General features: G+C 31.3%; 1 protein-coding gene across 3 annotated transcripts in view; it reads right to left on the bottom strand.

Annotated features, from left to right (window-relative positions):
• Positions 1 to 2,853: 2,853 nt before the first annotated feature.
• LOC132732954 (glucose-6-phosphate 1-dehydrogenase X-like) overlaps positions 2,854 to 23,666 on the bottom strand; it is a 41,991-nt gene continuing 21,178 nt past the window's right edge. For 2 of the 3 annotated variants that reach the window (XM_060719493.1, XM_060719491.1), the window contains exons 4-12: positions 23,272 to 23,480; positions 22,526 to 22,687; positions 20,449 to 20,574; positions 19,584 to 19,677; positions 18,712 to 18,838; positions 17,566 to 17,655; positions 16,570 to 16,778; positions 15,926 to 16,095; positions 10,888 to 11,966 (exon numbers count right to left, since the gene is read on the bottom strand). In XM_060719493.1, coding sequence (XP_060575476.1) covers positions 11,879 to 11,966; positions 15,926 to 16,095; positions 16,570 to 16,778; positions 17,566 to 17,655; positions 18,712 to 18,838; positions 19,584 to 19,677; positions 20,449 to 20,574; positions 22,526 to 22,687; positions 23,272 to 23,480 — 1,275 coding nt within the window. In that variant the 3' untranslated portion in view covers positions 10,888 to 11,878. Of the gene's footprint in view, positions 7,535 to 10,887; positions 11,967 to 15,925; positions 16,096 to 16,569; positions 16,779 to 17,565; positions 17,656 to 18,711; positions 18,839 to 19,583; positions 19,678 to 20,448; positions 20,575 to 22,525; positions 22,688 to 23,271; positions 23,481 to 23,666 lie in introns of those variants that run through there. The other variant, XM_060719492.1, reaches the window with a different exon arrangement.

The following is a 23,666-nucleotide window of genomic DNA, read 5'->3' as shown; positions in this document are numbered from 1 at the left end:
TTATACAAATACTGTTTGCTAGAGAAAATTATTTCATTTTTTGCTAGATGAGTTTAATTCCTAGCTATATATCCAGGAATTCGAGTCATGTATAAATGGCCAGTGACCTTTAAACGCACAATTTCTTTTAACTCAGGTTATTAAGTTATGTTAAAAATACTTTCTCTGTACATTAAGCTGAAAATCGCTGATTTTCCCCCCTAACTATCTTTGAAAAATGATATATTTACTAAACACAAATACTACCCGAATGTGACTCATTATCTGGAATAAAGTGATCCCTCAAAAGCATTAAAAACAGCAAAATTACATGAAAATTGCAGACTCGGTTTCATTGAGTCTGCACATGAGGGATAATGAAAAAAAGGAAGGACCTCAAGTCTCAAAAAGGTGTTAAGTCTAGTCTCAAAAAGGTGTTAAGTTTATTTTTTTTTACTATTCAACACTGGTTTCAAACAAACAAAAAAACATTCACAGTAAAATCAGTGTCAAATAAGACTAAAGATATAATGCATCGTGTTGAAAGGAATGCATTTTACCACTCAGTAGTAATTTTTTCAAACAAAGCAACAGATAAAATGACTCTGTTTAATCTATTTGGAGCCGAATACATATCACAAAAATAATAACGATGGGGTCAAATTAATGGTATTTTATGAAAAATGGTTTTCTAGTTTGATTAACTGATTTCTTCCACAATACTGTGATGACGTCTTTTATACTTCTTAAGTTAAGTAAATGCTTCTTAATTTAAGTACGGTAAATGCTTCTTAATTTAATGCTTCTTAATGCTTCTGTATACAGAAGCATTTTGTTAGAATTTTCTTCAACTTTATAAATATGTTCACCATGCGATATTTCATTTAGGCCAGTAGTTTTTATTGTTTGATACATACTTTAATGAAGTTGCGCTGAGCATACTCATGAAGCTGAGCTTAAGGTTTTGCTGATATATATGCTTACATAAAGCTCTGCTGGCATTAGCTCAACTGGAACTGAACTTATACATTTATATGTAAAAGTTGTTTTTTTTATTATAAGTTCAGCTGATATATAAAGCATGATATATGGTCGTATGTTTATATGAAGTCGTGTTTATATATATCCATGATATATGGAACGATGACATTTTTATTACTAATCATTTTTATAAAACAATGTACTTCGTATTAGTTATGTTTCATTTTTGACATGACATAAGTTTGATTTTTTTTTCAAGATTGTTTATCGGTATAAACAATTTTAAATATATATTTTATATTTTTCTGAATAAATGAAATTATGATAATATATGCATGATATATGGAATTAATAATCTATGATGTTTGTATCATTAATCATTTTATATTACAATGTACTTCTTGTTAATTATGCTTCATTTCTGAAATGACATCAGATTGACTTTTTTTATCCAAGATTGTTTATCTGTTTATACATTTCAAACATCTTTTTTAATATATAGATGTATATAAATAAATGTCGCTTTTAACCATTTAAAGTGATTAGCCTTTGCCACACGTATAAAACCAGGTCAGTCTGTATCTCCATGTATTCTGACCAGGCCCTATACTGTCAGTAGCTCTATCTAAACATTTTGTAACTTTTAAAATAACAAATTATGAAAATAATTGTAGTGCAAACTTGGTAAGACAGTTTATTGAGTGGCGTCTAATACTTTAAAACACAGCAAAAATGTTATACATTATATCGTTGTATATTCCGATATTAATTATCGCTAGAGACTTATATTACGTATTGGTTAATTTTCTCGTGTCAAACATGGTCTCGGAAAATATCGCAAAAACGCGAACTTGCGGGATAATGAATCCCTGGTGTATGACGTCAGAGCTTTCATTCCATTTAAATATATCTGTGTTATTGCTTATAATTTTAGGGACGAAATACAGAAAATTGTTTTTCAAAACTGTATGTGAATACCATTGTAAAGTTCATTCTCCTCTGAATGCTTTTCACTCAACAAAGAATTTTAAAAAGATTTTTTTCTTAGCTACATTTAGTACTATATCATTATATATTCTGCCAGATTTCACCGAGATCTTTCATTCTATATGAAACACACTGATTTCATAGATAATGAACATTATTGTCATTATTTAAAGTAGCGGCATTAGAAATTCTGATACTGTGATATTTTGTTTATACGGATACGCTTTTATACATTTTTGCTTTTAAATTGTATATGTTATATATGGGTACATACTATTATTATGGTTTTTTGTTATTAAAATGTTGTTATTTTCATATTTTGTATGACAAGTCTCTAGACGAAACTTAAAGTGTTTTAGGCAAGAAATATTTGTGCTAATGAATTGTAAAAGTTAATGATTTAGATACATTGTATACATGTAGTTCAAATAAATTGAAAAAAAACATTGAAGTTGTTGGTACTTAACAAATGCTTTACTTCAATCATCTGTGTGCGATGAGCACACTGTCATTGCATCAATTTATTGATTCCATTCATAGAAAGCCTGGACCTCCCCTCTGGCAAAATAAGACACACCCATTTATGGCAGAATAAGACACTCAAATCCTTTTAAACTTCAACATGTATTAATTTACAGCTGAAGACTTCTTTGAAACGCTTACAAGTTTCAATGAAAAAAGTTTGTATTTATTCTCGTTCTTCTCTTATAAAATAGATACAAACGGCTGGGTAACACCGTCTACAGAGATAATATCGAATTCTACCCGAATGAAGCCATATCTTGCAATTTTGTGCCATTCTTCACCGCCATCCATTTAAAACAGAACACCTAGTTCTCTGTGTCGGTGCAGCGATTATAACATTGTATCATTAACTATATTTCATACCAATAAAAAAGAATTGAATTGACCTTCCAAAATATTTTAATCATTTTTAATTTTGTAAAACATAAGTACACATTCATGAGTAAATATTTTCATGTATGATTACACATAACAAATCATTAAAATATATATACTGAAACAGTTCAAATCTTCACTGGGTAGACTAAAAACTGTAAACATTTGCAAAATATAAAAAAAGGTATAGCAAAAATCATTCTAAACAAGACAAGAAATACAAGAAATATTGTCCAGTGTAACGACAAGAGTTTTTTTTATAATACTTTCGATTTCACGTCAGTAACTAAAAGACCGGGTCAATGTAAAAAATGGCAGCTATTTGCAAAGAACTGGTCAGTAAATTAAAGACCCGGTCAAATGTAAAAAATGGCAGCTATTTGCAAAGAATTTGTAAGTAAATTAAAGACCCGGTCAAATGGTAAAAAATGGCAGCTATTTGCAAAGAACTGGTCAGTAAATTGGTCCGTACTTGCTACAACAGCTGCACATGAATGTAAGGCTAAAATGTATGAGCATAAACGCTAAATTAATATAGAATGATAGATAGTCTTCACAAGAAGTTAAGTCAGTGGAGGGACCAGAATAAGAGAATCATTTAAGATAGAAATGTTTGAGGTTCAAGCTGTTGATAGTCATTAATTGTAAACTTTTATTTTTGCATGTAACACATGTTGAAAACAGACAACAAATAACACCAGACCGCTTGTACAACGCGGCAAATCTTACATTAATCAAAGCCTCGCCAAATAACTGCCCATCTTTCAATCTGGATAAAATTATTCAACATTTTAGGGAAAGTTTTAAAATATGTACGACTGAATAGAGAACAGTGCAGACCATATTCAGATGGCACAGATTTGAGTGCTGATCATGGTCTGCACTGGTCACATACGTAAAATCTGTTGCCGGCAGCAGACTTAAAAGTTAAAACTTGCAGTATTTTGCTCTGACCTGTTATAACATACATTCAATTCTTAGATGTTTACCAAACTGTAGTGAGATTCTATGTTTACAATTATGCAATTTTGGCAGACAAATGTATTTGCAAAAAAAAAAAAAAAAAAAAAATACTGTAAAACCTGAATGTAAAAGTTTGCCACTGTATGATCTCAACCAAACTTGTGAATTTTATATAAAAATATATCTTGATTCTTTTATTAAACCCAGAAATAGGGTACACATAAGATGATTGAGGGGGTGATCATTCAATATGATTGTATATAAAAAAAGTTGGGACATTAAAACACGAGACGCAACCTGTCTAAATTCTAATTAGACAAATAGTATATTGGCTATTTAGGTAGAATGCTACTGAAGTATGCAAGTGTAGGACTAAAGCCCTCCTGTCCAAAAATGAGTAGGGACAAAAGCCATCCCCCCACACCCTCTGAAAATGACAGGACTGGAGAGCTTTTTGTCCATTTCCCGAAGTCTGCTGCTATTTTGATAATTAGACAAATAGTATTAAATTGTCTATTTAGGTAATTTGCTACAGAAGTTGCAAACTACTTTGATACGAAAGATATATCCGAGACAGAAATAAAAAAAAACCTATGCCATAATGAAATAGCATTTCAATGCAATATTCCTCAGACAGCCTTTCATCCAATGCCATTTCATTATATGAGTATATTCATACAATAATTTCTATACAAGTAAATTGCTAAAAGTCACATAGTTTGATACAAGTATACCCTATCTTTGCCATTTCAATATATGTACTTGTATATGATAACATATAAATATTACAATAAAATTGAAATTATAACTATTTTCTATCTAACTATACTTTTAAAGAGAATAAAATAATTAAGCCAGTTGTTTTTTTGAGAAAAATGAAAGCATGAAAAAAATACTGCCCATATTCTAAGGCACAGAAAACATTCAATACAAGTAAAGAGCAATAATAATCAAGCAATATAGGTCATGATATTATAGCCTGATATGTAAGTAAACAAGTACAAAAAAATCCTATTGTCACAAAATTATATTTATTCTAGAAAAAAAAAGTAAAAAAAAAAGTTTTCCCCTAACAAAGCTTTATACTCAACTTTCCATTTAAAAAAAAATGTATGTCCAGGGTTCATGACCATGGTTTAAAAAGAAATTCTCCTTTTCCGAGTATTTTTAAATTATTGATAATATACAAAAGAAATTCACTTTTCCGGGTATATTTTAATTTTTGATATTAAAGATACAAAAGAAATTAATTCTCCTTTCCGAGTATTTTTCAATTTTTGATAATATACAAAAGAATTTCTTCTTTCAAAGGTGCTTTAAATTTTTTATAAGATACAACAGAAATTCTCCTTTCCAAGTATAAAAAAAAAGAAATTAATTCTCCTTTACGAGTATTTTTTTCATTTTTAATAAGATACAAATAAAAATTCTCCTTTCAGAGTATTTTTTATTTTTTTTTATATTAAGGATACAAAAGAAATTTTGAATAAGAAACAAAAGAAATTTAACTTTCTAAAATTTCCTTTCTGAGTTTTTTTCAGTATTTTTTAAGTTTTGATATTTCCCTCACAGAGAGAATTTACATCTTAAATAACATTATTTCTCAAGAGAAAATAAAATCAGCTATTTAAGAAAAAAAATTAAAATAACCCCATTTTTTTCTGTTCGATTTTTTTAATGGTTTACAACATTTTTTTTTTGCGTAGTTTTGCATGTAACCTACTACAAACAAAATAGTTGTGGATCACTCTCTCATTTGATTGGGCATTATAATTTATCACCTAATAATAATATATTAGGAATTACAACTTACACTTTTTAAAGACATATGAGCAGTGTCACGATAAAACCAACATAATGGGTTTGCGACCAGCATGGATCCAGACCAGCCTGCGCATCCGCGCAGTCTGATCAGGATTCATGCTGTTCGCTTACAGACTCTATAACAAGTAGAGAAACTGATAGCGAGCAGCATGGATCCTGATCAGACTGCGCAGATGCGCAGGCCGGTCTGGATCCATGCTGGTCGCAAACGCACTATGTTGGTTTTGTCATGACGCGGCTCATATGATATACAGCAAGAATGTACAACTGGTACTTATTGTTGACCAGATTTTGATCATGAATACTGTAATTTAATATAATGAATAAATCACCCATATGAATAAAATCCTTTCTGAAGGTAAACATTAACTTGGTACTGGTATATTATGAATTCAAAATAATACTACTTGTACTGTATAAATAAAAATTCCTTTGTGCTGGTAAACATTAATATACAGTAATTCATATCAGTATAATTGGTACTAGTACATGTATAAATTTAAAATAGCAAAATCGGTATACCCGGTATATAAAAATTCCTTTGTACTGGTATATATTAAAATTATTCATATCAGTATAATTGGAACTGGTATAAATTTAAAATAGCAATACCAGTATAAATAAAAAAATCTTATGTTAAACTTATTAATATCAGTATTATTGGTACTGTAACTGGTAAAAATGAAAAATAGGAATACTGGTATAAATAAAAATACCTTTGTACTGGTATACGATAAAATTATTCATATCAGTATATTTACACTTTTAACCATTTCATACCAGTATAAAATTAAATCCTTCATTACTGGTAAGCTTTCAAAGAAAAGAAGTTCCTATAATTATACTGGTTATTTTTTTTTTAATCTTTAATAATGCTGGTATAATTATAAGTATCTTTCATAAATTAATGATATAAATTAAGTCCTACATCTTCATACTGGTATACATCACCATCCTTCATCCCATTATAAAACTAAATCCTTCATTTAAATCTTTCACCTTCATACTGGTATTCATCGAAATTTTTTATACCCGTTTAAATTAAAATCCTTGATAAACAGCATACAGGGTTCGAATTTAAGCTGGCATACTGGCAAAATGCCAGTTAAAATCTAATAATGCCAGTAAAAATTACTCTAGCTGGCATTTATTTGCAAGTGACTGTTCATTTTGGACTTTTACATTATTGATATCTTCTGAGCTGATGATGATGCTTGGCAACTGCCTGCTGCAGAAACTGATGATGTTTACTGTACCAGATGCAGTAATTGATGAAGTTTACCTTAAAAACTTAAAAATCAATTTTTGGTTGCTCTATCTTATTTTTTCTGTGACTATGTTTTGATGGACTATTTATAACAGCCAAACACATGTTGTTTTATCAGGGTCCAATGTAAATGCGTAGCACTCCTCTGTAAAGTGTTTACTTATAAGCTGAAATATTTATTTAAGTAGATCAGTACCTCTGAGTTTTCAGGCTGTTGGTGTAATCAAGTACAAAATATGCTAAAATTAATGAAGGTCCTAAGAATTGTCATACCATAATATGTTCAAAATACATTGTCATTGTGTATTATAATAATAAGATACATGATAATGGAAATGCCAGTTGACTACCTCATATTGCCAGTTAATCATTTGATCACTTGCAAAAATTTGCAAGTAGAAATTATTGCTAAATTCTATCCCTGGCATAAATAAATATCCTTCATAATAGTATAAAATTAGATCTTTCATCTTCGTACAGTGTAAACCAAAGTCCTTCGATTGGTATAAATTGTCTTGCACCAAAAATAACCCCCACAAAAAATCTCATATTTTGCTGGGAGACCACTTGTATGTTCCAGTGTAGGTGAAGTTGTGTTTAGCAAACAGCTCATCATTTTCTGCAGGGCCTCGACTGAAATTAAAGAAACATTAATAATATAGAAATATACACATGTAATTAAAATAATAACAGATCTATTTCATATTTTAAGCATTTTGTTAATACTTTAAGATTTTGTTATTACTTTTAGATTTTAATAATGTAATGATAGTGTAAAAATGACTTAAATTGTTAAAAAATAACTTACTCTGGTATTAAATTAACTTTCAATAAAAAAAAATGTACTCTTGAAATATTACTTTAATATTGTCAAAATATGACTCACTCTTTGAAATAATTATTTTAAAAACAACTTTTTCTTGAAATATCATTTACTCTTGAAATATTACTTACTTTTGAAATATAACTTTCTACTGAAAAATAACTTATTCTGCTATAAAAGATAACCCTTTTTTTTTAAAGATAATCATAAAAAAAGCTTATATCTTATTTTATAAAAAGATGTATTCACTTTATGATATGTACCAATTCTGAAACTTAAATGAAATATCAATTTCCATATCTGGTCTTTTTATCAATTTTATCAAAATTTCATAATACATCTAAAAGTATAATATAGTAATACATGTATTTGCTCATTATGGATTTTAATTAATACCAAAAATTGGTATTATATGTAAAATTGTAAAAAAATTGAATAATGTTACACATATCATACAGTCCAATTTCCTTAAAATCAGAGACATATAAATCTCTGTAAAAAATCAAGTATCATTAAACATCAAAGTCATAAACAAGACAAAAATATTAAAAACATAATTGCATATATTATTTCTCAACAGTAAATATAATAAATGCGAGGTAAATTTTTCTTTTTCTTTCTGACATATTATAAATTATTCACATTTCAATAATTTCTTGATGAACAAACGGCAAAAATAAGACATCTGACATCACATGTCATTTTTTTTTTCTTCTATAACACTCTCTACATTAAAGGAACTCCACTGAGCTTTAAAAGCCTAAACACATAAAAGTTTTATTTCGTACAAAGATCATTTGGAGCACTTAAAACAGAAAGATATGCAAAAGTATTAAGAATATACTCATACAAAATTGAAAGTCGTATATAAGTACTAGCCAGTAAGACCATTTTGAATATAAAGCATTGCAACACTTTTCAATTTAAGGTCAATTTTCATTATTAGAATAATTATATTGGAAAAACAGAGTGAGTGAATGATCTGAAATTTTGCACACAAGTTATTGGACTAATTTATATTGAACATTTGTCTTAAAAAAATATTTTCAGTCTCACAGGTTATGTTATAAAACTTCATTGGAGTCCCTTTAACCTTTCATCTCCTTTATTTACATTATTTTAGATAAAAAAATTACAATTAAACATAAACAGTTCAGGAACACTTACCTGTTTCAAACTGTTTGTATGCCAAAATTATAATGTCCAAGAAGCTTTTTTTTTTCCGGACAAAGTTAATTAAATGTTAAAATAGAATATAGAAATGTAAACCAAAGTGTATTAAGGAGACACTACAAATATACTTTATTTCAGAAGGAAAAAGGAAATTAAATGGTAAATCAATGTTAGTAAATTATTTAGATTTTGAACAAAAGCTTTAGGATTTCGATCACAAATGGTGATTAAAGGCAACGCTTTATAAGTAATTGTATCTTAAATGTGGCAGCATTACTTTTTAAGAATCAATACTGGGCCTTTTAATGCTTTTAAAACCTGCAAGAACCAAAAGTAATAAAATCTGAAAGATATTGCAATATATGAACAAATACAATTTACTTAATTCATTCAAATTAAAGATCCTGTAACACAATTTTTGTATGGTTTTATATCATAAATATAATGCTCAAATTAGGATTTATCAATTTGTAATGCTCAAATAAAGATTTATCAATTTTGTAAGTTCCAAAAAGCATTACTTATGAAGATTTTATCGAATTTAACATTTCATGTAAATAAAGGGAGGTAATAAAAAATTCATTTTCTATAAAGACTAAGTCATTTTTTTCAATAAGAAATGAATGTACATATTTAAATGATTACATATTTTAATGATTACATATCTTATGTACAAATATTTGCAGTACATATTTTACATATTCTTTGAACTTTGAAAATTGTTTTATAAGCATAATTATATACATATATATAATTTCATTAAGTGTGGTATACAACCTCAATTACAACATACAGATTCTTTAAAACAGACTATGGACTGTTATCAAAGTTGTTTTACCCCTAAATCCCTAAATTTGTGTGATGGGCTTGCCTTGTATTTGAATTTTTGGAATAGTAAATTTTATTCAAAACGGTTTCAGTATCAAAAAGGTAAATTAAAACAATCAATAGCACAGAGTCTGATCAGCTTGCACAACTATCCAGGCTGGCCTGGATCTATACTGGTCATAATCCTTCACATGGGTCATATATGTGGTCAAGTTTTTAAGGTTGCTGACTTTGAATCACATGCCTCTTATCTAGGTTGATTCAAATCTCACCATTAACTGGATTCTTTTATATGACGAAGCTTTTTACAGAATGACGGTGAATAAGTTGGTTTCAATAATGCAAAACTTACATGTATATGCATTACCAAATAATAACACATTTTTTTTCAATATATCTTTTATTCTGGTTAGTGTTTAGTAATTAATAAATACATTTAACAACCTATTAAATATTATGTAAAAGAAATAACACTATATAGATCTATGCTAACTGAGCTAGCAATTATTACATACAAATACTTTTTTCATTTCTGCTATGGGAGAAAAATATTAATCAACAAGTATAAATGTAAAAAATGGAATTACTAAACTAAACAAATTAACACATCAAGTGTAAGGTTATAAAACAAATACAGAACACACCAGAAAAAACAAAACAACAGATTGTTAGCACATAAGCTTGATTATCTTAAAGTGATGATGTAATTGATAATGTAACTGATGATGTCATCAATGATGTCATAATGAATATGAATTTATGCCATTTAAATTGAAAGTTGTGAATTAAGTCTATAACAAAAGTATTCATAAAGCACAAGTAACCTTTTCCAAAATCTGATATTAGACAATTAAGTTGTCATGAATTTTCTGATTTTGTCATGAATTTTCTGATTTTATATGTGGTTGAAGATTTAAATTTGACCTTGAATGTCAAAGTCTTTTTGAGAGGAGGTTTCTTGTGTATGAAGGCTTAATCTTATAGGATGCAGATATTAATATGCCTAAATCTTAAGATGTCTGCAAAGGGACAGACATTAAAAAAAGACAGGCACGAAAAGACTAGTATATGCCTCTAATCTAAAGAATTGGATCTAAACATCTTCAATGAACTTGTCCATCTTTCAATCTGGACTCAACCATTCGCCACTTTTTTCTTACAAACAGTTTTGTCTAGCAAACAGTGGAGACCATGATCAGATATCACATATTTCAAATCCAAATAAAACTAAAAATAATGAACCCTTTGATAAGCAAGCATGTTTGCTGCCATGATGGTACTGAATGACAACACAGTCAAAAACATTCCGATATGAGGCTTTTAAGTACTAGCAATAGGCATTACGAAATATGTCCGCAGCATGTGATTGCAATAATGGATTTATTATGATATTACCCAACATGAGTCAGAATCAACCAATTCACTAATGGATTTGTCATCCTTTATAAGATGAAGGGCTGAAGATTTGCATTACTTTTATGATTATTTTGATCAATTTTGCATAGATAGTACTCAAATAGTTTACAATACTTGAAATACTCTTGACCTAGGACCAGAGCTCTATTTTGTATTCAAACTAATAAATTAACTTATATACAGAGGCTTAAATTTGACCTTCAAGGTCAAGGTCATTTAGAGGACAAGGTCAAAACTAATATGTCATAGTTAAGGTTTTATCCACAGGTTTCTTGTGTCCAAATCATGATCCTACAAGATCCTTACTTTACCCTTTAACCAACAAATTCAACTCAAATCTAATAAATTAATTAGAAAAGTATAAAATACAATGTATATAAATCAAAAAAAAAACCTTCAGGTTTTGAATATAGCAGATTCCCCTACTGTAAATCTTAATATCTGATGAATGTATATACTGCATTAAGGCACAATTTGTTCATTCCACCATTTTGATAAACATATGTAGGATTTCTTCAATTTACACAGGGTAGGACAATAAAGCATTTACTTAATTTACTCATCTTAGTAAGTCAATTAATTTCAAATGTCCTGAAACCGTACAAACACATGTAATATTAGATCAATTTTAAAATGTCCCATAGTCCTGAAACAAATATTTTCCGTACTGTACTGCAAAGTCTTAAATTAATTTCTCTCATAGATGACCTTTGACCCCAGTTTCAGTTTTGTTTTTCCTACAGCTTTTGTGCATTCCATTTATATGATCCTGTATACTTGAAGTTGAGTCGTTCACACATATGGTCGGATTCCTTCGGACCTCGACTGAAAACAACACATATACAATATACAATCAAGCTACCATCACTACAAGAAAGAAAAACAGGTAAACAATACGATATGAAAACTATTGTAGAATTAAATTTCTATTGCATGCATGAAAGTTGTGGGATTTTTAGGATGTCAAACAAAATAATAGCTGTATGGTAACCTATTTTAGTTAAATACGCATACATTTCATTTGAAAATCAAAGTAACCTTGACCTTTGACCTCTTGACATGAAAAATAGCAATAATTTAAAGTACATGTATCTAAAATAAGATTTTTTCTATCAAAATTTCTTTTATGAATAAACAATTTTTTCAAATATATTTGATTTAAGAACCATAATAACCTTGACCTTTGACCTAAATAACATATGAAGTAAGATTCTTTCAAGCAAAAGTTCCTTTATAAATCAATAAATATTTCTTCAATAGAAATCCTGTTGACCTTGAAATTTGACCTTTGCTAGTGACCATCTACTTTTTCTCAAGGTCAATAATTGTTTTCAGAGGTTTTTCTAGCTTTAACTGATGGTAACAAAATTGTCTAGGGATATAAATTGATTTATATATATATGATCACAAGTGTATATAAATGCGTTAATGAGGAGCTCGAGGGGTGGTAAATGTTTTAATTTCTCGAAAGATAATATACATGTTTTAATTTCTTGTATATTCTAGTAGGAATTATGTTAGTATAGGAAATTCTAGAAAGCTAAAACCATCCTGGAGTTAGTAAAAGACTTGATTTATTATAGAATTTTGCTTATAGTGAGAATTTTAATCAAAATTGGCTTGTCTATCCCTTTTCACTTTAAAAAAGTCATAAATTTATTTTGAAATTGAGTTTCTTATACTTGTGTCAAGAAAAGGTAAGGTGCTGGAATGTATTGCCTAAGAATACATGTGAAAAGACTATCCCATACTGCAATGTTATTCTAGTATCCCATAATGCGATCATATTTCTTTCTTCATATTTCTGAATTTTTTTTTTTTTGTTAATTTTGAATTTGCAATCAATTTTGTATTCCAAAATGCATTTATATTTCTGAATATTTATCGAAATTTTGACTTTGCAATCAAGTTACAAACATTTCTTTCCACCAATTTTCTGTATTAGACAAATTTTGATTTATGTCTGATTTTCTATTTGTTTGAAACAAGTAAGATTGACCACCCCGTGCAAAAAAAAAAAAAAAAAATTATAAAAAATTGACCACTCTGTGCAAAAAAAAAAAAAAAATCATGAAAAAAAAACAACAATACATTAATATGGGGATACAACATAGAAGCTTGTGACTATAATCTTTTCTGTTGCTAAGTGACGTGTACAACACAAATTATGCTTTCCTGTTCCCACAAAACAAAACTGCCCTATGTCACATATCTAAAGCTAGGAACCGGCACAAGCTTTTCTTCATGATCAATTATATGTTGACCATTTTTATAATCATATTGTACCATATGTACAATAACGGCTATCATCAAAAAATGAGTTTATCGTAAAACAAGGAACATCGCAATGCGATGCAACCAGGTTTTCAGCAAAATATTTCACAGAAGCTTTGTCATGAAGGGGCATTTGTTTTTAATTGAACTTTTAGGAGGAATTATGGCTTTTTTAACATTCCTCAAACAAAAATGATTGAGAAATTTTATGTTGTCTATTCGCCTTTTTTTCCCAAATGTTTTAGAAAGGTAAACAGTACTTTATTTTTGCTTAATTTTTGCATTTTTGCGTCTCTTGTCATTTTCTTTTGTCAACAATATTGGCGTGTGGTGTTTTGTGCGATATCAAGAAAAGTATGTTCACAATTTTAAAAAAATACTTGAATGATGTCTTGGTAGAAACATGGGAATTTAGTGAGCGCCAGGGCACTTGATAACAAAGCTTCTGTGAAAGTTTGGTCAAAATCCATTGAGAAATGTAGGAGAAGTTGCGCACTGTACAAATTGTTCACTATATATTCTGTATAAGGAAAAAATATACAAAGGGCCATAATTCGGTCAAATATTATCCAATCACAAAACCCCGACAATATGTGCCAGGCACTTGATAACAAAGCTTCTAAGAAAGTTTGGTCAAAATCCGTTGAGAAATGTAGGAGGAGTTGAGCACAGAAGAAATTATTCTCTATATATTCTGTATAAGGAAAAAATATACAAAGGGCCATAATGCGGTCAAATATTATCCAATCACAAAACCCCGACAATATGTGCCAGGCACTTGATAACAAAGCTTCTAAGAAAGTTTGGTCAAAATCCGTTGAGAAATGTAGGAGGAGTTGTGCACAGAAGAAATTGTTCACTATATATTCTATATAAGGAAAAAAAACAAAGGGCCATAATTAAGTCAAATATATACCAATTGCAAAACCCTGGCAATATGTGTCAGGGCACTTGATGACAAAGCTTCTGAGAAAGTTTGGTCAAAATCCGTTGAGAAATGTAGGAGGAGTTGCGCACAGAAGAAATTGTTCACTATATATTTTATATAAGGAAAAAAAACAAAGGGCCATAATTAGGTCAAATATTATCTAATCGCAAAACCCCGACAATATGCGCCAGGGCACTTGATAACAAAGCTTCTAAGAAAGTTTGGTCAAAATCCGTTGAGAAATGTAGGAGGAGTTGTGCACAGAAGAAATTGTTCACTATATATTCTATATAAGGAAAAAAAACAAAGGGCCATAATTAGGTCAAATATATACCAATTGCAAAACCCTGGCAATATGTGTCAGGGCACTTGATGACAAAGCTTCTGAGAAAGTTTGGTCAAAATCCGTTGAGAAATGTAGGAGGAGTTGCGCACAGAAGAAATTGTTCACTATATATTTTATATAAGGAAAAAAAACAAAGGGCCATAATTAGGTCAAATATTATCTAATGGCAAAACCCCGACAATATGCGCCAGGGCACTTGATAACAAAGCTTCTAAGAAAGTTTGGTCAAAATCCGTTGAGAAATGTAGGAGGAGTTGTGCACAGAAGAAATTGTTCACTATATATTCTATATAAGGAAAAAAACAAAGGGCCATAATTAGGTCAAATATATACCAATTGCAAAACCCTGGCAATATGTGTCAGGGCACTTGATGACAAAGCTTCTGAGAAAGTTTGGTCAAAATCAGTTGAGAAATGTAGGAGATGTCGTGCACAGAAGACATTGTTCACTATATATTCTATATAAGGAAAAAAACAAAGGGCCATAATTAGGTCAAATATTATCTAATCCCAAAACCCCGACAATATGCGCCAGGGCACTTGATGGCGAAGCTTCTGTGAAAGTTTGGTCAAAATCTGTTGAGAAATGTAGGAGGAATTGCGCACAGAAGAAATTGTTTACGCCCGCCCGTCCGCCCGCCCGCCCGCCTGCCGACATACCTCAATCTAATAACCAGTTTTTTCCTTTCGGAAAACCTGGTTAATAAAAAGAGGGATAATATGTTAATCATAAAATAAGAAGAGGGATAATATGTTAATCATAAAATAAGAAGGAGAATAATGTGTTTATCATAAAATAAGAAGAGCAATAACTGATTTTTTGAGACTGAACCAGCGTACTTATAAGTTAATGAATGTAAAATTCTTATTTATATGGAAGAGTTTTTATTTTCAAGATATACCAATCAAATTGCTTCAAATTTTTAAGTCTTGAAAATGAAAACTTATATTTTTTTTAGAAATTCAATACCTTACGGGAAACTATGGATTTCCTAATGTACTGAATACAGAATTAATGATGTACATGATTCACAGGGAAAGAAAAATCGTGCACACAGGCAAAGAATGAGTTTTTAATTTTGGGCAATTATACAGGACAAGACGGATGGGCAGTTAATAATCAAACTAAGCCATATCTTAACTAAAACGCGTCTATTTGCCATGCTTGGAAAGATACACACTTTAAAACCACTACATGTGTTTGACACTACAATATTCAAACAAAGCAGCTGTTACCTTCCATATTTGTATGGGATGGGCTTCGGCTTCTCGTTTTCAATCTTGTGTAAAAGTGGTGTAAAGATTCTCCAAGCTTGGTATAACTCGTCTGAGCGTACAAAGTTGATTTGAGATCCAGTAAATACATCTAGAATAAGGCGCTCATAAGCCTCCGGCATTTTAACTCCCTGTAAAATATAGCACAATTGAGTTTAAACTGGTGACATTTAACACATGAACAAAAAGTGGAGGCTCATTTGTGTTATTTTGCCCAGTGACTTTACATATATTTTTTTTTTTTTTTTTTGCCTTTTAAATTGGGAATTTTTGGCAAAATCAGCAGAAAAATTGGGAAATTGAAGGAATTCAATAAAACCTTCACTTTTTTCAGATGATAAAAATATGCTGACCAGAGACAAAATTTGGTTAACAAACTTCAGGTTCACTGTGCAAAAATAAATATTTTTTATATTTCTGTTTTGTTTTTTCATGCCTGTTTTAACCAAACCAAATGATTTCTGAAACAGCAGTGAGAGACAAAGGACATGTTGGATTTTGCCTTACACAAGGATTGAACCCGAGTGACCTCTGGACTAAAAATCCTATGACCCACCATTGAGCTAAGCAAGCGAACAAAAAGAGTAATACACAACAAAGCATACCTTGTATCTACTACCGTATGTGAGATCTAACTCGGTCTCCTCACAGTCAAAACTCATACCCGGGCTCTTAGTCATCATCTTCATGTACACAGCCTCATTGGGCTGCACCCGAATAACGAGCTCATTACGTTTAACCTTCCCCTCGCTGAATATATCACCTGGTACTTCCTTGAACTGTACACGCACCTCTGCCTTGCGTTCATTTAATGCTGTAAAAGCAGATTTTACAATGTTAAACACGGCTGATGACTTATTTACACGGAAGTCATTTATCAACGAAACAAGCGGCTATTATAAAACTTGCATTGAACTTGGATTTGTCCATTGTATTTCAAGCAGTTTTGATATAAACAAGAGTGGTCAGTGTTCACGTGTGTCGCCTCATGATAGCCAATTGCATGTTGCAGCTACTGTGTAGCAGGTGACACAAAAACCATTTACAGGGCAAAACACATTTTTTTATACAAGAGCCTTGGCTCAGCACAAAATCATTCAACCAGAAGACTTGTGTAATATGCAACAAGGACTTGAGCTACAGATCAATCCTGTAAAGTTTCAGTGAAATTTCATGAGTGGTACTGCCCAGACAAACTTTAATAATAAAATTCATTAAAGGGCCATAACTCTGACAAAAATCATTGAACAGGATAATTCCACAGTTATGCACAACTAGACTTGGTACTGGTAATTCCTGTCAAGTTTGGATGAATTTGCACCAGTAGCTTTTGAGGAATAGTCCAGACGAGTTTTGTGACAGAGAAGGACGGACAGACGACAGAGAAGTGATCCCTATATGTTGCCACTACTCTGTAGAGGTGACACAAAAACAGGCTAAAAGTGAACAATCAATACAGTCTGGTCAAACAGCATGGATGTACACTAATGAACAAGTCACTGTGGCTGTCAATATAATGTAGGAAAGGTTAATTAAAAAACCACTGAATGAATTTTGAAATAGTTTGAAAAATATCCATGAAAAGTGATATGAACTACTACCTTTTCCGCATCTTAGTATAAATGGAACACCGTCCCATCTCTCATTGCGTACAAATAATGCTGCTGTTACAAATGTCGGCGTCACTGAACCTATAAATAAATCAAATAAATTCAATTAGAAACTCCTGGGGCATAATTAAGAAAGTTCCTCTTATTACCACTAATTGTCAAAGCAAATCTAGAGTTGTAACATTGATGGGCATGTCTAGAATAACTTGACTTAGAGGGATTTATCCTTTTCTTCATTTTTTTTGTGTCAAAACATCTTTCCATGTTTTTTAGTATTTTAAACTCTATAGCTATGAGATGACTTATCCATTGTTCTGTAACAAGCATTACTTATTAGGTAAAGGCAGACATTAAGATAAACTTTGTAGATATTGTTTGTAAATGAAAATCAATGAAAGCCATAGATCTTTTCATCTTTTGGATTTGGTTTTAACTTTCCAGTTTAAAATGGTGGGAAAATACCCCGGCTGCCCTAATTGTGCATTATTTCAGGCACAAGTATGCACCTTGGTAGAACCACCATGGTTCCGTAAGATTACTGGATAAATACCTGTACAAAGTAAAAATCCAAAACCAGTCAACATATACCGCATTTTAGAGCATAAAAAACTTCTTATCTACAAAGTATAATCTGAAATAAACCTTTAGTCTTGTGATTGTGCTGACTAGATCTAAATCCAGGAAACATTAAGTACAAGCCCTATGGTGGACACTTAATCTTACTTTTTGATTTCAGGTTGTTAATTTTGCTGGGTTTTAAAGTGCACCAATACTGAAATGGTCAAACGGTGACTTTGTGGAGGAAGACCATGCATTATTTAAGGCCAGTATGGGCACCTGAGTAGAACCATCAACCTTCTGCAAGCTAGCACGATAGCTTCCTTACATGAAAGAATTCAAAGTCCCCTTTGGGATTCAAACCCACAGCAGTAAGCGACAAGTGGTTTGAAATCAAATGACCTTAACTACATGGATGCATCTTTTGATTTTAGGTTAGAACTAAGTAATCACTGGCTTTAGCAAGAAGTAGATTAATGATGTTTAAACATAGACAGACAGCTTCTTTTATGAATAAACTAGCATAAATAGCTTTAAGTCTATCTGCGCTAATAGAAAACAATGTCATCTGAGGTATACCTGCAGGGACTGTTGGATCATCTAGGTACCCTTGCTTCTCATCACCTTTCCCATCGGGGTTACCCACGTATTGTCCTAGTACTACGTTATCAATAGTGATTGGTGGTACGCTCTTCAACACCTTGACCTGAAACAAAAATACAGGAACAACTTGACTTTACAGAGTGGAAATTTCTTAAAACAGTGAGTATGGGATGAAAGTTTTGGTGTTTCTCTTTTTTTAGTATACATAGCTTCTATAATTTCAGCAGTCACGAGATTTTTTATCAATTTTAAAAATTACCAAGTTTTTCAAATATGTACATGTATGTGTAAAAATTTAATTTATGTATTGAATTTAATAAATGTCTCTCCCTGTAATGTAAATTGCCATCGTTTGCTTAGCAAAATGTAGAATTATGTACATGTAATTTCATTTTCTCTCGATCTATACTGAAGCATGTATTTTGTCAGAAAATTAAACAAGCCCTACAAAAAATTTGCCTTATTCACATGATTGATAGAAAAAATCTAAAAAAATCTCCTGTCCATTATAAATCATAGGCACTTGGAGGTCACACCCTATCCCCCAGCTTAAACCACCCCTGTCAACAAGCAATAAAAAAAATCCAAGTTTTTACACAAATGAGACAATTTTTTTGAGAGTTAACAGTACATGGGACTTTTTTTACTTCTTGTGGAAATGGTTTAAAAACAATTTTAATGATAATTATACAGATGCTCAATTTGTGTTAAAAGTTTTTATCTATTGTTTAAAGGGGCAATTCAAGCTAAGGAATAGGGTCTGACACCCGCAAGTGTGTGTTATAAATATGAGTGCACTACTAATGCACATTTACAAGCTGCAAAAGTGTATCAGCACTGACATGTACCTTTTCATTTCTAATATCTTCTGCTGCAGTAGTTGGTGGTTTCTCCATGGCAACCAAGGTCATCAGCTGTAGCAGGTGATTCTGCATTACATCTCTAAAATAAAGCAGAAATTTACATAGAAAATAACTGTTGTTTAAAGGCCCATTATGCCTCAGAAATGCTTTTTATTTCTCAAAAGTTATTATTTTTGGTGAACTTTAATAGTTTCAGTAATGTTACTCATTGGCCAATTACGTGAACCATCTTTTTCATCTGTTGCTTTTTGGCAATTAGTACAGTTTAAGTGATTTAGTGTTTTGTATGGAAGTCAAAATACTACATTTTTCTACTGTTATGACACATCACTAGCAACTTTTTTCAGTTGTTAAACATCTAACATACTCTAAAATACTGACCTATGAGGCATAATGTGCCTTTAAAATTAGGGGATAAAAAATAATGAAACTTTGAATAATGTATTTATTCGGAATAAAAAACACAAACATAATTTTATAACCCTTCACCCTCTGAGTTACAGCAATAGACTAGCCCTGTTTTAAATCAGGACATGCTCATTTGGTATTTTAGGGGTTCAAGCCAAGAACCCAACAGTATAATATGCTTAGACTGCTTAGATTTGCAGCACAGCAAAGTCATTATCTTCCATTGTAGTGTTTGAAAATTTAATCATGTAAACAAGTTTTAAAATGTGTTTGCCGAAGGTTATAAAATTAAATCGTGGAAACAAGTTTTAAATAATTATTCCCACACTGCTTAATACCTTGAATCTGAAAAAGGAACTAACTTTTAGTCTTAACTCAGCATCACAAAGCAATCTCAACAGCAGGATTTCATCTTTAAACAGGGGAGTTAATAGAAGCTAACCTGATTATACCAAAGTCATCAAAGTAACCTCCCCTGCCTTGTGTTCCAAATGGCTCCTTGAAACTGATTACAACTGATGCTATACTATCTCTATTCCATATAGGGCTGAATATTCTGTTCCCAAACCTGAAATATATCAAATACAAATTTGAATACACAGTCAAACCTGCCAGTGAAGACCAGTCTGTTTTGAAAAATGTTAAAATTGTTGATAAACAGACATTAAACAAGAGGGACATGATGGCCCTGAGGTCTCTCACCTGTATATAGGCCCCCGGAGCGGGGCCAGTTTAAACCCCCAGGGCTTTTATTTGAACAAACTTCGAAGACACCCATTAGAAGATGTTTCATGATGTTAAGTTTTTACTACACACATATAATGAAAAACCATGACCTTCCCACCTGCTCTTCCTCCTCCCCCCCCCCCAGCAGGGCCAATTTTAACCCCAGGGCTTTTATTTGAACAAACTTCGAAGACACCCATTAGAAGATGTTTCATGATGTTAAGTTTTTACTACACACATATAATGAAAAACCATGACCTTCCCACCTGCTCTTCCTTCCCCCCCCCAGCAGGGCCAATTTTAACCCAAGGGCTTTTATTTGAACAAACTTGGTAGACACCCATAAGAAGATGTTTCATGCTAAACATCTAAGCTCTAGCTCATTGGGTTTTTTAAAAGAAGATTTTTAAGTTTTAACTATACACATATAGTAAACAACAATGACATCCCTTGGGCGGGGCCAGTTTTGACCCCACGGCTTTTATTTGAACAAACTTTGTAGACACTCACTAGAAGATGTTTCATGCTTAATATCTAAACTCTAGCTATTTGGGTTTTTTCAAAGAAGATTTTTAAGTTTTTGCTACATGTATAAACATATAAGGAAAATCAATGACCCCCCCCCCCCCCCCCGGGGCGGGCCAATTTTGACCCCAGGGCTTTTATTTGAACAAACTTTGTAGACACTCACTAGAAGATGTTTCATGCTTAATATCTAAACTCTAGCTATATGGGTTTTTTTTTCAAGAAGATTTTTTAAGTTTTTGCTTTACACATATAAGGAAAATCAATGACCCCCCGGGGCGGGTCCAATTTTGACCCCAGGGCTTTTATTTGAACAAACTTGGTAGACATCCATTAGAACATGTTTCATGCTAAATATCTTAGCTCTAGCTCTTTGAGTTCTTTAAAAGAAGATTTTTTAAGTTTTTACTATATGCATATAGGGAAAATCAATGACTCCCTGGGGCGGGACCAATTTTGACCCCAGGGCTTTTATTTGAACAAACTTTGTAGACACTCACTAGAAGATGTTTCATGATTAATATCTAAACTCTAGCTCTATGGGTTTTTTCAAAGAAGATTTTTTAAGGTTTTACTATATGCATATAGGGAAAATCAATGACCCCCTGGGGCGGGGCCAATTTTGACCCCAGGGCTTTTATTTGAACAAACTTGGTAGACACTCACTAGAAAATGTTTCATGCCAAATATCTAAGCTCTAGCTCTTTGGGTTTTTTTAAAGAAGATATTTAAAGTTTTTTCTTTCGGTTGCCATGGCAACCAGAGTTCTGCATGGAATTGAATTCTTTGAACAATTTTTAAAGGTGACCACCAAAGGATCATTTCTGTAAAGTTTGGTTGCAATTGGCCATGTGGTTTAGGAGGAGATGTTGTTTGAAAAGTTTTACGCCATTTTTTGAAGGCGCACGACGCACGCAGAGTGATGACAAAAGCTCACCCTTGAGCCATTTGTGCTCAGGTGAGCTAAAAATAGGTAAAATCACCTTCTTTAATTCAAACAAGAAAAATCAATGGTGGTCTTGTATAACCAATGATATATATGTGTTCTTCCTTTGAAGTTGGGGTTTAAATGTAATTAAAGCTTATTTTACAGCTCTAAAATCTGCTTCCTTAAGCTAACCAGTGCTTATATCATGAGAGAACATAATGTTCATGACCAAGGTAGCTTAAGATTAAAGCCATCTCTTAGGATAAATTTTCCTTCCTTTTGATGAAAATAACTCCAAAAATTATTCATTTCAAACATGTAGTATTACATAAAATAATACCTTAAAACCATGAGATTTTGGACCATTTCTTTGCCGAGGTAGTGGTCGATTCTGTAGATTTCCTCCTCGCGGAACAATGATGACAGATGATTGGACAAATGTTCTGAGGTGTCAAGGTCACGGCCGAATGGTTTTTCTATGATCACTCTAGTCCATTTATCACTACAAAGTAAATTATATATTTATATGCGAGGATTTTACAAATTTTACAAAATAAAGCATTTATTAAATTTTGCACAGCATTTTTATCTGTTTGAGCTCATAAATGTGACATTTTTTAACTTAAAGTACAACTATTTCTATTGATAAATTATAAAGTTCCATTATATGCTTACTAATGAAATATCACGTATCAGTGAGATATAATTCATATCAGCCACCACTTATTGTATTTAATTCAAACAATGTTTGGTTTATTGTAAAACCACAATACCAAAGACTAAGCCTTAACACAACGCCTATGCAGATTTTTTTTCTTCTAATCATATTTATCTATTTCACAAAACTGCTTTTAATAAAAAATATAATTATAAATTCAAATGTAAGATATATTGATTAAAAATGAATTCAGAGTGCTCACATTTCTTATCTAGATATGAATGCATAATCATGACATACTTATAATAAACTTTCATTAAAAAAAAAATTATATTTGACATGTCAGATGCCATCTTACTCTAAACCTTTCATAACATCAACTGATTAAAAAAAATATTTTTTTATATAAATTAAAAAGCCTTGATTACCTTTTAGACATGCATACAGCTTTTATATTCAAGGTTACAGTTTCATAAACTGACGGTGGTAGGGCTAGATAAAACAGTCTGTTACAGTTGCCGATATCGGCAATCATTTTATCAAGACGTCCAAAATCGGACGTTTTGTCATACTGCCCGGAACAATATTTGTTGATCTTGATAAACTCTTTGTATTTTCCTTGTTCCTTCTCCGACACCTGATGAATAAAAAAGTACCCATTGTCAATACAGATGTGTTTTATCAGTCCGATTTCCTGGTTTAAAAATAAATCTTTTAAGGCCAAAAAAAGAGATTTGTTTCCAGTCTCCAGGCAAAAACAAGAGGGTAGGTAGGTACAATATACTATACTATCTTTTCTTATATTTTTTTATATCATTAGTTA

This window comes from Ruditapes philippinarum, unplaced genomic scaffold, assembly GCF_026571515.1.
Source record: "Ruditapes philippinarum isolate M1 unplaced genomic scaffold, ASM2657151v2 ctg3769_1_1_1_1, whole genome shotgun sequence".
Lineage (NCBI taxonomy): Eukaryota > Metazoa > Mollusca > Bivalvia > Venerida > Veneridae > Ruditapes > Ruditapes philippinarum.
Note: the sequence above shows the minus strand (reverse complement) of the source record. Positions and strands in the feature narration are given on the sequence as shown.